The sequence below is a fragment of the Chionomys nivalis genome, chromosome 13, assembly GCF_950005125.1.
Source record: "Chionomys nivalis chromosome 13, mChiNiv1.1, whole genome shotgun sequence".
Taxonomy (NCBI): Eukaryota; Metazoa; Chordata; class Mammalia; order Rodentia; family Cricetidae; genus Chionomys; species Chionomys nivalis.
In genome coordinates, this window is record NC_080098.1 from 29,133,059 (window position 1) to 29,146,153 (window position 13,095).

At 43.7% G+C, this 13,095-nt stretch overlaps 1 protein-coding gene across 1 annotated transcript; it reads left to right on the forward strand.

The window, feature by feature from the left end:
• The first annotated feature begins 1,141 nt into the window (after positions 1–1,141).
• On the forward strand, positions 1,142–10,045 carry Klf6 (KLF transcription factor 6). The gene is made up of 4 exons (XM_057787962.1): positions 1,142–1,477; positions 4,357–4,930; positions 6,262–6,385; positions 6,878–10,045. Exons 1-4 carry the CDS (start codon positions 1,274–1,276, stop codon positions 6,927–6,929), a joined length of 954 nt encoding a protein of 317 aa, XP_057643945.1. The 5' UTR covers positions 1,142–1,273; the 3' UTR covers positions 6,930–10,045.
• The last annotated feature ends 3,050 nt before the right edge of the window (positions 10,046–13,095 follow it).

A 13,095-nucleotide genomic window follows, 5' to 3' on the forward strand; every position in this document is an offset into this window, starting at 1 on the left:
TCTCTTAACCGTGGTGAGGCATCTCGGAGATTGCCTTCTACAAGATAAACAGATTTCTACCCCATTAGCAGTAGAATCTGCATCTTCTTAGAATGAGAGTTGTGTGTCAAGCAAAAGGGCATTTTTAAGCTGGAGATGCCCAGCTCTCCACCTTGGGGTGGTGCCAGATCATCTATGTGAGCTTGCTAAAACACTACCAGGTTGTTTCGATGCTAAGAGCAGCGCTCGCAACTTCCCATAGGTAAAATTCATTCCAGAGAATCTGAGTGTCTCTAACCCACGGGTCAGGTAGGGCAATTTCAGGGTGCTCCGGCGTTTTCCCCTCTACCTGAGTAGAAAGTGGGAGTACTTTGGAGAACGTGTGGGTCTCAGGCTCCCTTCATCCTCCGTCCCAGGGATTCGGACAGAAATTAACATACAGTGACTCTAGGGCACCAAGTGCCACTGCGATTGGGACCTACGGTTCCTTCGCTACACAGTGGTTCGCGGGCCTGTTTATGCCCATTCCGGGTCACCTCAGCATCTCTGAGTACGGAGAGGATTCGGGACAAAGAGAGAAATCAGGGGACCAAGGAGAATGGAGGCTCAGGGAAAGATCCGGGGACAAGGATACAAGAGAACAAGAAAAGTGGAAGGAGGGGGAACCGGGCGGATATCAGCTTCCTTGTTTTGCTGGGTCCCGGTTCGGGTGATGGGAACAGAAGGTGGAACCGGGCGGCCGGGCGGCCGGGCGGCGGGGACAGGTGCTGGATTGCCCCGGCTAGGTTCCCCTAGCTCCGGCCACAGATTTGCGGCGTTCTGCCGTACACCTCCCAGCACCGACTCCTTCGGCGCGCCGTAGCCCTCGCCATATATACCCTGCTAAAAATAGCTTGCGAGACGTCTTTCCAATCAGCGCAGGCCGAGTTCGAATTGCACCAATAGAGAGATCTGTAATGGAGAGGCTCGGTCACGCCAGGCGGGGCCGCTCTGTGTCCGTACCGGCGATTGGTACGAGCTGACATCATCGGCGCGCAGCCCCCGGGACAGGCGCGGCCGGATTGGGTATCACTGGGGGCGGAGCTCCATGCTCGTCACGTGGGGGGAGGAGGAGTGGGGGGAGCCAAGCGGGGGAGGGGGGGGGGAGGCTGGCAGCGGAGCTTTGAATAGGGAAGTTTTGCAGGGGTTACGCTTGCAGTCCGTCCGCTGTTTGCAAATATTGCGTGGGCTCGGCGCGCTGCGGGCTGCGGGAGGGTCCGGACCCGGCGTCCGATTGCAGCGCCATCCAGTTTGCATGAAACTTTCACCTGCGCTCCCGGGGACAGTTTCTGCTCCGACTCCTGATCGCTCTCCTCCCTGTTTTCCCGACAGCGGGGACTGTCTTTTCCAACCCGACATGGATGTGCTCCCAATGTGTAGCATCTTCCAGGAACTACAGATTGTGCACGAAACGGGCTACTTCTCGGCTCTGCCGTCCCTGGAGGAATATTGGCAACAGGTAAATACGGATTTTTTTTTTTCACGTGCCCGGTGCGCCGAGGAGGGAGTCTCGCGGAGGCGCAGGCAAGATGGTGTATGCTTGGAAGTGCATCTTTTTAATGATGATTAGCGTTTGCCTAATTAAAAAATAAAATAATGATCTTAAGATGTCCTTCTGCTGCCTGGAATGATGAAGGCTCTCTAAAGCGAGCCTTCGGCAGCAAGGACTAGAGTTGTCATTTGTGTGGAGGCGAGCTCTTGTTCCCGGAACGTTTTTTTTATTATTATTATTTCTTTATTTTTTTCTTTTTTGCTAATTCCAAGCTTCCGAGAAGCATCCACCTGAGGGGAGGGAACCCCAAATTCCTCTGCCCGATCCAAACCGGAGCCGCTGGCACAAGTTTGGGGCTTGTACCAGCTCCAAACTCCACAGCTGGACTTTGTCATATGAACGAGCTTGCCTTTACTGCCAAAAGATTTGATTTAAGAATTTTGTTTTTGTTTTGATGTTTGAACATTCAGGTTTTTTTTTTTAAATCTAATATTTTGCCTGCGGAACACAAGCAGCAGCAGCTTTTTTTTAATCTTTTTTTTTTTTTAACTCAAGGCCATTTTCAGTTTCTTTTCCTTCTGGATAATCTTAACATTCGGCAATGTCTGCCTTGTTTTTCTTACCTGCTTTTCTTGTTGACTGCGCGGCGGGTGTGTGTGTGTGGGGGGGAGCTGTTTGCACACAAGTGACTTGTCATATGACAATGAGTCCATTCCTAGTTGCTTCGGGTCTTACTTTGGGGAAGAAAAAAAATCTCGATTTCCGGCATTTTAATGGAACTAGAATTTGGGGCAACGGAAATATAAGAAATGTCTCCCCCCCCGCCCCCCCCCCCGATTCTAAGTCTTAGAATTCCCTCAGTGGCGAGACTCTCTCGAACACTTTTACCATTGTCTTTAAAACGATGGCTCGGTGAATGTCTCTGTACCCTTCTCTACTGGCTTTTTTTTTTCCTCCAAGTGAATTAGCGGATGAAATATATTCTGTGGTTTTCACAACCTCCCGGGCTTTAAAACGCACGAAAAAGCGAAGCGTTGGCTGAAACCTCTTCGTGCCGGCTTAATTGTTCACAATCCTCTCCTGCCTTCCTCTTCCCCTCCCCATTTTTCCTCCTCAAAGAAGCTGCTCCCTGGGACGTGATTGAAATTGATCTTAGTAGTTTCCTTTAGGCATTTGGGATTTGGGCAACCAGCCAGACTTGGCTCCTGGTCCCCTTCAGAGCCTTTTAAACTCCCAGAGAGCTGCGTTCAGGTCCCCACTGCTCATCAGTATAATGGAGATTTTAAATTAGCCCGTTGATTAAAGTTTAACAAGATCTTCATAAATGTGCTCGCCTTTTCTTTGGGAACATCAATAATGTGTATGGCCGCCTCAATTCAGAATACTGTATACACTGTAACAGACATCTAGTTTTGGGGGGAAAGAAAACCAGCCCCCCCCCCTTTTCCTTGGCTGCTCCTGCTTGCGGTGTGAAGCATCTACACGAGGGATTAGGATATGTGTATACTGTGATAGAAGGCACATTGTTAAGTAAGCATTAGCCCTTTTGCTGGTAGCCTGTGCTCAAGATGGTCTGTACCCTCATAACAATTGGTTGCAGTTTGGTGTCGAAATTTCTATCTGTAGAATGGAGTAGTCTGTGGTACAGACAACCTTATATGGGCATGCAGGCAAACCTAGTGAAAAATCAGGGCCGACAAAATTTAATCCTAAAATGTTTCCTACCATTTTTCTTTTCCAGTGGCTAGAAAGTTTGAAATGGTGGGGAGAGGGGATGCTGATCTCTGCAGTTGTGTAGCTCCTTGAAAGGTTGGTTGCGGGGCTGGGGAAGGGGCACCCTGTCCATGGCACACTGCATGTATATTTGAGCCGGGTCCTTATTTGGCAGCTGGTCAGAATTTCAAAAGGAAGTCTCCTTTGGCATTGCGTGAAAGAAATAGGAGTGATGACTCATACTGTTGTACTCTTGGCCAGGAGATAAAGTCCTTGTTCATTGTGGGACTCCCAGAAGGGCCAGGGAGTAATTTCCCCTTTCCATCCTCTACAACAGCAGATGGCCATTCTGGAAGAGTCCCTCTACTTGTGTTGTTGAGGTTTCTTGTTTCCCTCTGACCACTGTGAAGAAATCATTAAAGTTTGGTGGTATCCACAGTACTGTACTTGGGAAATAACATTAAAAAAATATAAATGTGTGTGTGTGTGTGTGTGTATCTCCTGGGTTTTAGCTACACAGGAAATGGGAGGTTTCTCTTCAAATCTATTGATGTCCCTGAATACAGACAGATATCTGCTGTCTGCTCTCTGACGACAGCCAGCTCTATGTTGTCATCTGTGTCCCCAAGAAGGTCTTCAGACCACACTGTGTGCCGTGCAATCTTTCTGCCCTGTTGTGTGAATACTTGTGGATGGCTGGGGCTCTCATTGATGCTCCTGGTTCTAGAGAATGTCAGCCGGTCTGGTTAAACCTGTTAGGTTGGTGGGAGGGGGTGTGATGTGTGTAAGGCTGGGTTTCTTTGTGTGGTTTACCGGGATCCTCATTAGAAATGTCAACACTTGTAACTATAACAACCAAACAGGCCTAGTGATCATCATCACTCCTTGTGGCCATTGGTCCAACACTGAAGAAACCAAGAGAGGTTTTACCTCTGCCTTTCCTTCGTATTCCTCTAGCATTCATGAGGAAATAGATTCCCATTACAGAAGATTTTGTGACCCATAGTACATGGCACAGAAATAATTTATTTGTCCTTTGTTGCATGTTTTCTTTCTTTTTTTTCTATGTGCTTTCAGTTCCACTTTCAGTAGTCGTAACAATCACGTGTCTTTTTGTGGTTCCTTTTGCACAGACCTGCCTGGAGTTGGAACGCTATCTTCAGAGTGAGCCCTGCTATGTGTCAGCCTCTGAGATAAAATTTGACAGCCAGGAAGATCTGTGGACCAAAATCATTCTAGCTCGGGAGAAGAAGGAGGACTCAGAACTGAAGATTTCTTCCAGTCCCCCAGAAGACTCTCTGATCAGCCCCAGCTTTAATTATAACTTAGAGACCAACAGCCTGAACTCTGACGTCAGCAGCGAGTCTTCAGACAGTTCTGAGGAACTTTCACCCACGACCAAATTTACCTCTGATCCCATTGGTGAAGTCTTAGTCAGTTCAGGAAACCTGAGCTCCTCCGTGATTTCTACACCTCCTTCTTCTCCAGAAGTGAACAGGGAATCTTCTCAACTATGGGGCTGTGGACCAGGAGACCTACCCTCACCAGGGAAGGTTCGCAGTGGGACTTCAGGGAAGTCTGGTGACAAGGGTAGTGGCGACGCCTCCCCAGATGGCAGGAGGAGGGTACATCGATGCCACTTTAACGGCTGCAGGAAAGTTTACACTAAAAGCTCCCACTTGAAAGCACATCAGCGTACTCACACAGGTCAGTCCCCTCATGGGGCCTGGGAGGTCAGCCGCTGGTGGGCGCCAGTGAATTCTCCCAACCCTGGGAGGGAGCCAGGGCTCCTCAGAATGTGGTCACAAACAAGGAAATCCTCACTTCCTAAATTCCTGTCACCAAGGAATTGGGTCTTTTTGGAGTTCAGAGTAGAATCTTAAAAGACTGGACATTTGAATCAGATGAATGGTTCATGCTTTCAGATTAAACAAGAGGCCAGATCACATTCTCCATCGCCACCCAAACCTTCACCCACTTGGTGCTCATTTCCCCATTGTACATGCATCGTGCTATATTGGGTTGCTCCTCAGTCTTTGTCATGTAAGTCCAAGGTCAGGACAGAGGGTCCTGGGGCAGCAGAGAGATTGCTAGTGTTGACACTGATATTGTAAGGCCTGAGTCGCAAGCTACTAGTCTTGGCCAGTGGACGTTTGTTGTGAATGTTCTGTCCCATAGTCACTTTAATCAAGGACTTTCTTAACTAATACCTCCACTTAAATGGAAGTTCTGTTTGTTTGAAACTACCAGGATATAAATGATATACAGGATATAAGTGAGAAAGGGGAAGGATAGAGGAAAGCTCCGCATTGTGAATTCTTACCATATGGAGATGGTAGTCAAATTCTGGAGAGATGAAGTCAGGGCCCTGAAAAGGCCCATGCTCGGAGAGGACATGAGTGTTCGCAAAAAAAAGAACAGGTTTTGACTCAGGTTGACTTTAGCAATATTTTTTTTTTTTTTTTTTTTTTACTTATAGGTAACATTTATTCAATTCATACTTAGAATTTAGCTAGGGAGTGATGTCAGTTTGGTTGTTTGATTGCCATTTAGAAACTGATCTGAAAGTCTCTGAAGGAGGTTTCTCAGAAACTCGTGAGTGATTTCACTTTTGCAGAAATGTAGAAGGCCCTGGCATTCCACAGGGGAATGAGTAAGGAACCAGAAAGTGCTGGGGTGGGGGATGTCTCCATGGAGAAAGCAATAAATCTCAACCCTCAGCAAGGCTGTGGGTCCTGTGGACTGACACCTCACCCAGCAAATATGTCAGCAGTCTGAGTAATTGTCATTGTTGTGAGTTAGCTTTGACTTTGGTAGCATGACTTTGTCAAACCTGAATTTCCTGGAACAATATAACCTGAGTGAAGGAAGCTTCAAGCTAGGTTAGGAAGGAACCTATGCTTGTGACCTTTAACTTGCCAAAGGTGCTATCCTTGTGTTAAAGCACAGGGATCCAATGGTCTATATTGTTGAGTCTTCTCCTTGCCCGCATCAAGTCAGTGAAATCACGATGCCATTGTCATGTGCTCTCTTCCCAGGAGAAAAGCCTTACAGATGCTCATGGGAAGGTTGTGAGTGGCGTTTTGCAAGAAGTGATGAATTAACCAGACACTTCCGGAAGCATACCGGTGCCAAGCCTTTTAAATGCTCTCACTGTGACAGGTAGGCCAGTGAGGGTTTCCTGGAGAAAACGTGTGGGATCATGGGAAACAACCGGGGCAGAGTAGGCGTGTGGCATAGAGGTTGGACAGAAGGCCTACAGTTTCTTGTTATTTGTTGGCCTTTCTTTTTACATCTGGGACTTTTTCAAAAAATCTCTGACACATTGACCGTCTCTCTTGGGAAGCAGTGTGCCAGGTTTGTAAAAGAAAAAAAAGTCTAGGGGAAGGTATTCAAAATGGGTTCCAACCGTTTTCAAATTCAAAAACTGAAAGCTGACTTCAGTTTAGACTCTGCCATGGGACTTCTGGGATTTCTAGCTGTTTCTCGATGACCTCTTGAATTTGTATTCATCTATCTCCCTTGGGGTTCCCCGTGCCTAAAAGTATTGGCAAGGACTCAGAGGAGTTACTCAGGGAAGTGTGGTATCTGGTGGCTCACACAATCCAGGAGGCCCAACCTAACGTCTTCTTCGTTTCTGATTTGCCCTTGCAGGTGTTTCTCCAGGTCTGACCACCTGGCCCTGCACATGAAGAGGCACCTCTGAGGGAGCAGAGGATGAATCCTGTAGGCTAAAAGAGGCTTCCAGGCTGAGAGGCGGCCATGGAAGGAGGGATGCCTGTTCCAGCCAAAGCATGCCATTTTGCTTCCTGCCCAGTTACCTCCAGGGGCCTCTCTTTGGAAGGTCTTTTGAGGGCTACAAAAGTCGTGTCAGAAGCAGCATAGCACCCACGCACGGTGCATGGTGTTTGGGTGACCCTGGACTCGCCTCGCCACTGGTTCCTAACCTTCTGAGAGGCTCCCGAGCCTTCTGCCGTGAGCATGCGCACTGAGAATGTTAATGGGTGGGATGATTGTATGTTGAGGATCTATTACTGACTGTATGGTGAGGCAGACTTTTTTTTCCCCCCTTGTGGTAGCAAATAACTGCAAGAGACAGAAAAAAAGCAGTTTGAATGTTTTGTGTGTGAGGAGTATACCAAGGAATGAGTTTACCACCAATCATTTCCTGAAGGGTGTCTGCACCTTAAAATTAAATAAATAAATAAATAAATACAAAAAAAAATAAAAAAAATTAAAAAGTTAAAAAAAAAAAAGGAAAAACTTGGAGGGTGGGAGTGGGAACTCAGGACCCCATAGTGGTGAGTGTGAAGGGCAAGGGTAGCACCTTTGCCCTTTCCTATGTGAAAGGGCCTTCTGGTGTCTGGTGCAGCTCTGGAATGTGCAGTGTGTCAAGTAGCTTGTTTTACTGGCTACACGGAGCTCATTTGTAACCCATTGTATAAGCTGTATTTACAAATAACAGTGGTCATTTCCCTTTAAAATACAAAAAAGTCGTGCATGGTCTGGGGGAGCTATATACGTTTCCATGTTTAAATTGGGTCTCCAATCTTGATTCCAACTAATAAGCAGCTATCAGATTCAGTTTGTTTAAAAATAATGATTCCTTAAGCCATTTAGGCCTGGCAAGACACGACCCCCGATCCTTCTGTTTTGTAACACTCCCTGTACAACCTGGTATTGTGCAGTGTAGGGTCGTATTTTCAGTGACTCAGAGTTTGAATTTCCTTTTTGGAGAATCTTAAGGTGCCCTTTGAAGAAATTGGACATGTGTCAAATGTCTAAATGCCTGGGCCTGGAAATTACTGGTCTAATGTCACATTAGGCTAAGAACATACACTTTTTTTCTCAGTCGGGTGGATCAAACCACTAAGCTTAGAAACCGTTTTTCTCATGCAGCTATGTCTCTCTTATTTATGCCTTGAGGACTAATTCTGGTTTTCTAGCTGTTAATGCACTGTTGACCTTCATAATGGTGCCTTATGCAACTGGCCCTTCTGTGGGGTCAAATACAGGGGAATGGGTGATGCATGCTTAATTAAGGCTCTTTTTTCACCTGGCATTGTACTGTATCAATGTATAATACGGAAAACAGAAAAAAAAACAAAAAACAAAACAAAACGAAAAACAACAAAAAAAAACCACCTCTTTAAGATCCTCCACAATGACAAATAGGTGAAAACTCCTTTGACACGTCAACATGTGTTCCTTTCCAACAACTTGACTGTCAGTGTTAACACGGCAAAAAAAAAAAAAAATAGACATGATAATTGAAAACTAATTCTGCTACCATGAGACTCTTTTAGAGACCTTGCACAATTGTACAGATCACACACACCGGCTGTATTTATTATGTAACATTTTCACACATATTAAAGATACAGAAGTATAAAAAAAAATGTCAATATTTTGCTCAAAAGGCACAAGTTTTGAGTACCTGTCTAGCTATTGTTGGTGACACTGAAAGGATACTGCTTTTTTTCTTTTTTTGAAAAAAAAGTGGATGAAATTTCTTGTGTATGTATATTTGTGTGTACAGTATGTGTATGTATGTGTGTATATATATATTATATATAGATAATATATAAATATTTTTTTAAGAAGAAACTAGAATGTTTAGCTAGAAAATTCTACAGCCTGTGAAGAAGTATTTCAAAATGGCCATAAAGGAGGTTAAAAAAAACAATTGAAAACTATAACCTAACTTTTATAGAGGCTTTATCTTTAATTTAATGATTTGCTGAAGACTTTTTCGGCGTTGAGTCTATTCCACCCTGTTGATTTTGCTAGTCATTATTGGCAAGCCTGGAATAGGGTACCTTTGGCCATTCGGAAGGGACATAAACAAAGTGCTGGCCAGCCAGCTGGACTCAGACACACAAAGGTTTGGATTTTACTTTCAGCCTTACTAGAAGATCTCACCTAAGAGCAAGCTGATCACAGGGATTGTTTTTTAGAATACTTTTTATGCAGATGAAACTATTTTTTCCAGCATGTAGATTCTCCCAGCTTTTTCAAGGAGTACTTTCCCGGAATTGGCATATTGCAGCGTAGACAGCTGATATTTCTGATATTTCATCCAGCTGCTGGCTTTTTGGGTGTGGATCTTTATATATCCATATATATATATATATATATATATATATATATATATATATATATATATGGATATGAGAATGAGTCTGACTGGGCTGGTATTTTGTTTGATCTTCCTGGAAATGAGCAATGATTAAAGCTCACGTTAACTGTTTTTTGTTTTGTTTTGTTTCTTTGTATCTGACCTGATGAATACATTTCTCTACAGAACTGATTTCATTTTGCTTAAGGGGAAAATGCACTTTTGTTTGGCAATTCAAAATCCAAGCACTTGATATGCTGGGTTTTGGAAAACTCCTTTTTTGGCCCTGCTGTGTGCTTATCCATAACAATTCCATTAAGTAAGAAGGTAAACAGAAGAGAAAGAAAACTTGTGCTGGCTCGTCTCACTTATGAAACATCATGGATGTTGTTTGACTGGGTGGGGCTGGGTGCCGTATATGTCAATGCCTGTAATTTTCATAATAAGCAAGTACATTCTGTTCAGGTGATAACTGAGCCTCAATCAAGCAGAACTTTTGCTTGAAATTAAAAAAAAGTTTCTATTAGTGAAATTTCTTTATTTCTTTTTTTTTTGAAGCACCCTGTTATCTAAAAAATCTTTGTAAGATTTTTGTAAAATTTTGTTTTACAAGATTTTATTTGAAATTGTTTTTTGCGAGATTGTTATATTTCTGTATGAATGTATTTTTTATTCGAATAACATAAAAAGAATTCTTATCAGCATCTGGAGCCTGGTTGTTTTTCTGGGGTGCAGTGGGGGGAAGGGGGCTGTTAACAAATTCCTGTTGTGTTACTCAGCCTGGCTTCCTCCCCGGGAAATCACCATTGTGCAATTCTCAGGGCCCTTTGCCTAGCTCAGACCCTGCCTTTCTTGTCTTCCCACTTAGAACAGCTGTCCCTGGAGCTAGAGGGAAGCTTTTGACATTGCTCCCCCCACCCCTCAAATGTACTGAATGTGTTCCAAACCCTGACAAAAACAGCCCCAGGCTTTTGGGGGCACAATAGGAAGAAACTTGTTGCATTTTTTTCCCTTCCTGTCACTCAACCCAAGTAGAATATTACAGTGCAGAGGCCTCTGCGCCGTGACTAACTGCTTGCTCGTTTTCACTTTGGAAATCCAGCAAATTTTGTTCACTTAGCTGGAAGAACTAGGCTTGTCTTTCTGGATGGAGCTGGCCTTACACCTGCGAGACTCCTGCCTGGAAAGGATAGGAGAGGTCAGATGACAAAGGGAAGTCAGGCCAGAAAGCCATCCCCATGGACACAAACGGAAACCACTTTTTTTTTTCTGCTCCCAAAGTTCCCTGGTTAGTTCCCTGAAGTAAGGCAGAAAGTCAAGATTGCCTTCTCACATGATTTTATGACCTATGAAAAAGGCCTGTAAAACACATTAGGTATAGGGTGATTTAAGATAAAATAGACAACTTACTGTTTCAGACAAATGCCTTCAGTAGCTTGAGATGTTGGCCGCAGCTTCATTGTGCGGATCAGTGTGAGATGCATCTTGGAATTATTTTCTGTAAGCCAATCAGTAGTCACAGTACAGTGAGTTTTTGTGCGGCCAGCTTCAACGCCTTGTCCTCCATTCCACAGAAAGCGTGGTCTCCATTTTAGGTGTGGTATAGTCATTTACGTCACAGTAGGGCTTCACTGTGCTAAACGTGTAATGTTCATGGGAATTGCCTTTCATTTTATAATGGGGCTGGCATTTAAATGTGTACCCAGTTTAGGATCTTTGGGAATTTTTTTTTCTGCAACTGCAAAAATATCAGCAAGTTAGACGGGATTTGCGGTGGGGCAAAAAAAAAAAAATCCCGTTTTTTTTTTTTGCCAGAATTCATGGGTGTGTGTCATTCTGAAGCACATATCAGGGTGACTAACAGTTGGATCACTTTGACTGTACAGTCTAAATAAAGGCTCAATAATGCCTTCCCTCTCGGCTCCTATTAAGACTGGACCACATCGTCATGCAACGTCTGTGCTGAGCAGCTAAGTTATGTTCAAATAAGGCTGTTAGAACCGCTGAGCAGGGAACCAGCCACAGACTTAGGATATTTATGGAAGTATAAAGCATTATTTTCAGTCTGCTTAACCAATTTTTTGAAACCTAGCTGAAAGGAAGGGAGTACTTTTGCTCTCCTGAGCGTACACATTGGAGACAATTTGCTCAGCGACAATGGGCCTCCCTTTGCTCCTTGCTAAAATAGTTCAGGCTAGGTCACATGAATCTAGCCATTCTGTGGTCTTATGAGTGTAGGGTGGACTTCAAATTACATGTTCACCATCCTCAGAGTTCTTGGCTGAGACCTAGGAAAGTTTCCCTTCTGCTACAGGAGAAAGTATTGTCTAAGAAAATTGCTTTGAAAATGGAAAACAGAATGTTCTCAAACTGCCCATTGCTCCTTTAATTAAAGTTAAGTTGTTCAGGCATTTGATGCTCGACAACATATAATTTTATTTAATTAAAAAAAGACTTCTTTGAGAAGTGCTATTGTAGCCATAAAGGAACCCCACATCACCCCAGTTCCCATTATCCCTCAATTCCTTATCTAATAGGACCTCTGTACAGAGGACAGTGGAAGTGACTAAAGTCTCTTACTTATATATTATATTGCCATAAAGAATAGAGCTTCCATATACAACTCCTTTCTTACGGGTTATGTCATCAAGAGTTATTTCTTAATATTTGTTTATTACCACTTATTTACTTGTGTGTTTATATGAATATATGCTTTCTATCTTATGGCTTCTATGCAAATTTACACATCCATGTGTGTGTGTAGTTTGGAGAGGGTATTCAATTTCCTCCTCCATTATAGCGCCCCTATGCCTTGGAGGCAGAGGCTTTTCTGACTAGGTTGGAAGGCCAGACCTGGGGTTGGAGATAGTTCCATGGATGCTGAGATCTGAATTCTTGTCTTCGTGACTGTGGAACTGGTACTCTTAATGCCTGAGCCCTCCACCCAGCCCCTGAGTTATTTTATTTTTTAACAACTCCCTTTGTGAGCTGGATTATTATCATTTCACAATTTGATGATGACAAAGATGATGGCATTTCCCACCTTCTTATGCCTTAGTCAGGAATCAGGAAGAAATATAATTATACATCCATTGCCTATGCATGTATATACCTGTATATATGTGATACTCCATACAGTAGGTTGAGGAAAACTGAGGCTTCAAGATAGTATGTCACTTGACTATCTAAGGTGCTGTATTCCAGAAACACCAATCTCACTGTTCTGGTCCAGCTGCCTTGAATGCCAAAGACCATATTTTTGAGCATCACTCCACCCTAGTCCCTGTCTTGCCCAACCTCTCCTGAGAGTGTTCTGTTCAGTTTACAAGATTCACCTAAAAGTGTTGGTACATTTATGAAATAGAGACGAGCGTCTTCACAATTGAGAGTCACTAAAGCTTTAAATCTTGTAACCTTAAATAAACAGAAGTCACCATTTCAAGTTGCTTTCGAGATATGAGACAGATGGCACGTATTTATTTTTAATGCTCAAGAATAGAGAGAGCACCATCAGGGATGTGACATCCTGTACTCATTGGCAGGAATCACCTAATGCACATAGTGAAGGTACAGAGAGAAGAAAATGAGACTCGCGCATCATGCAAAGAGGCGATTCAGCAAAGTGTATTTAACTAGATTTATTTTATGACAGGGGCTTTCCATTTCACTCTAAATAATTTTAATGAGAATTCTCCAAATGTCTGTGAATGAAAACAGACAAAGAGGAGGACAAATTTGGATCCCTTGTGTCCTT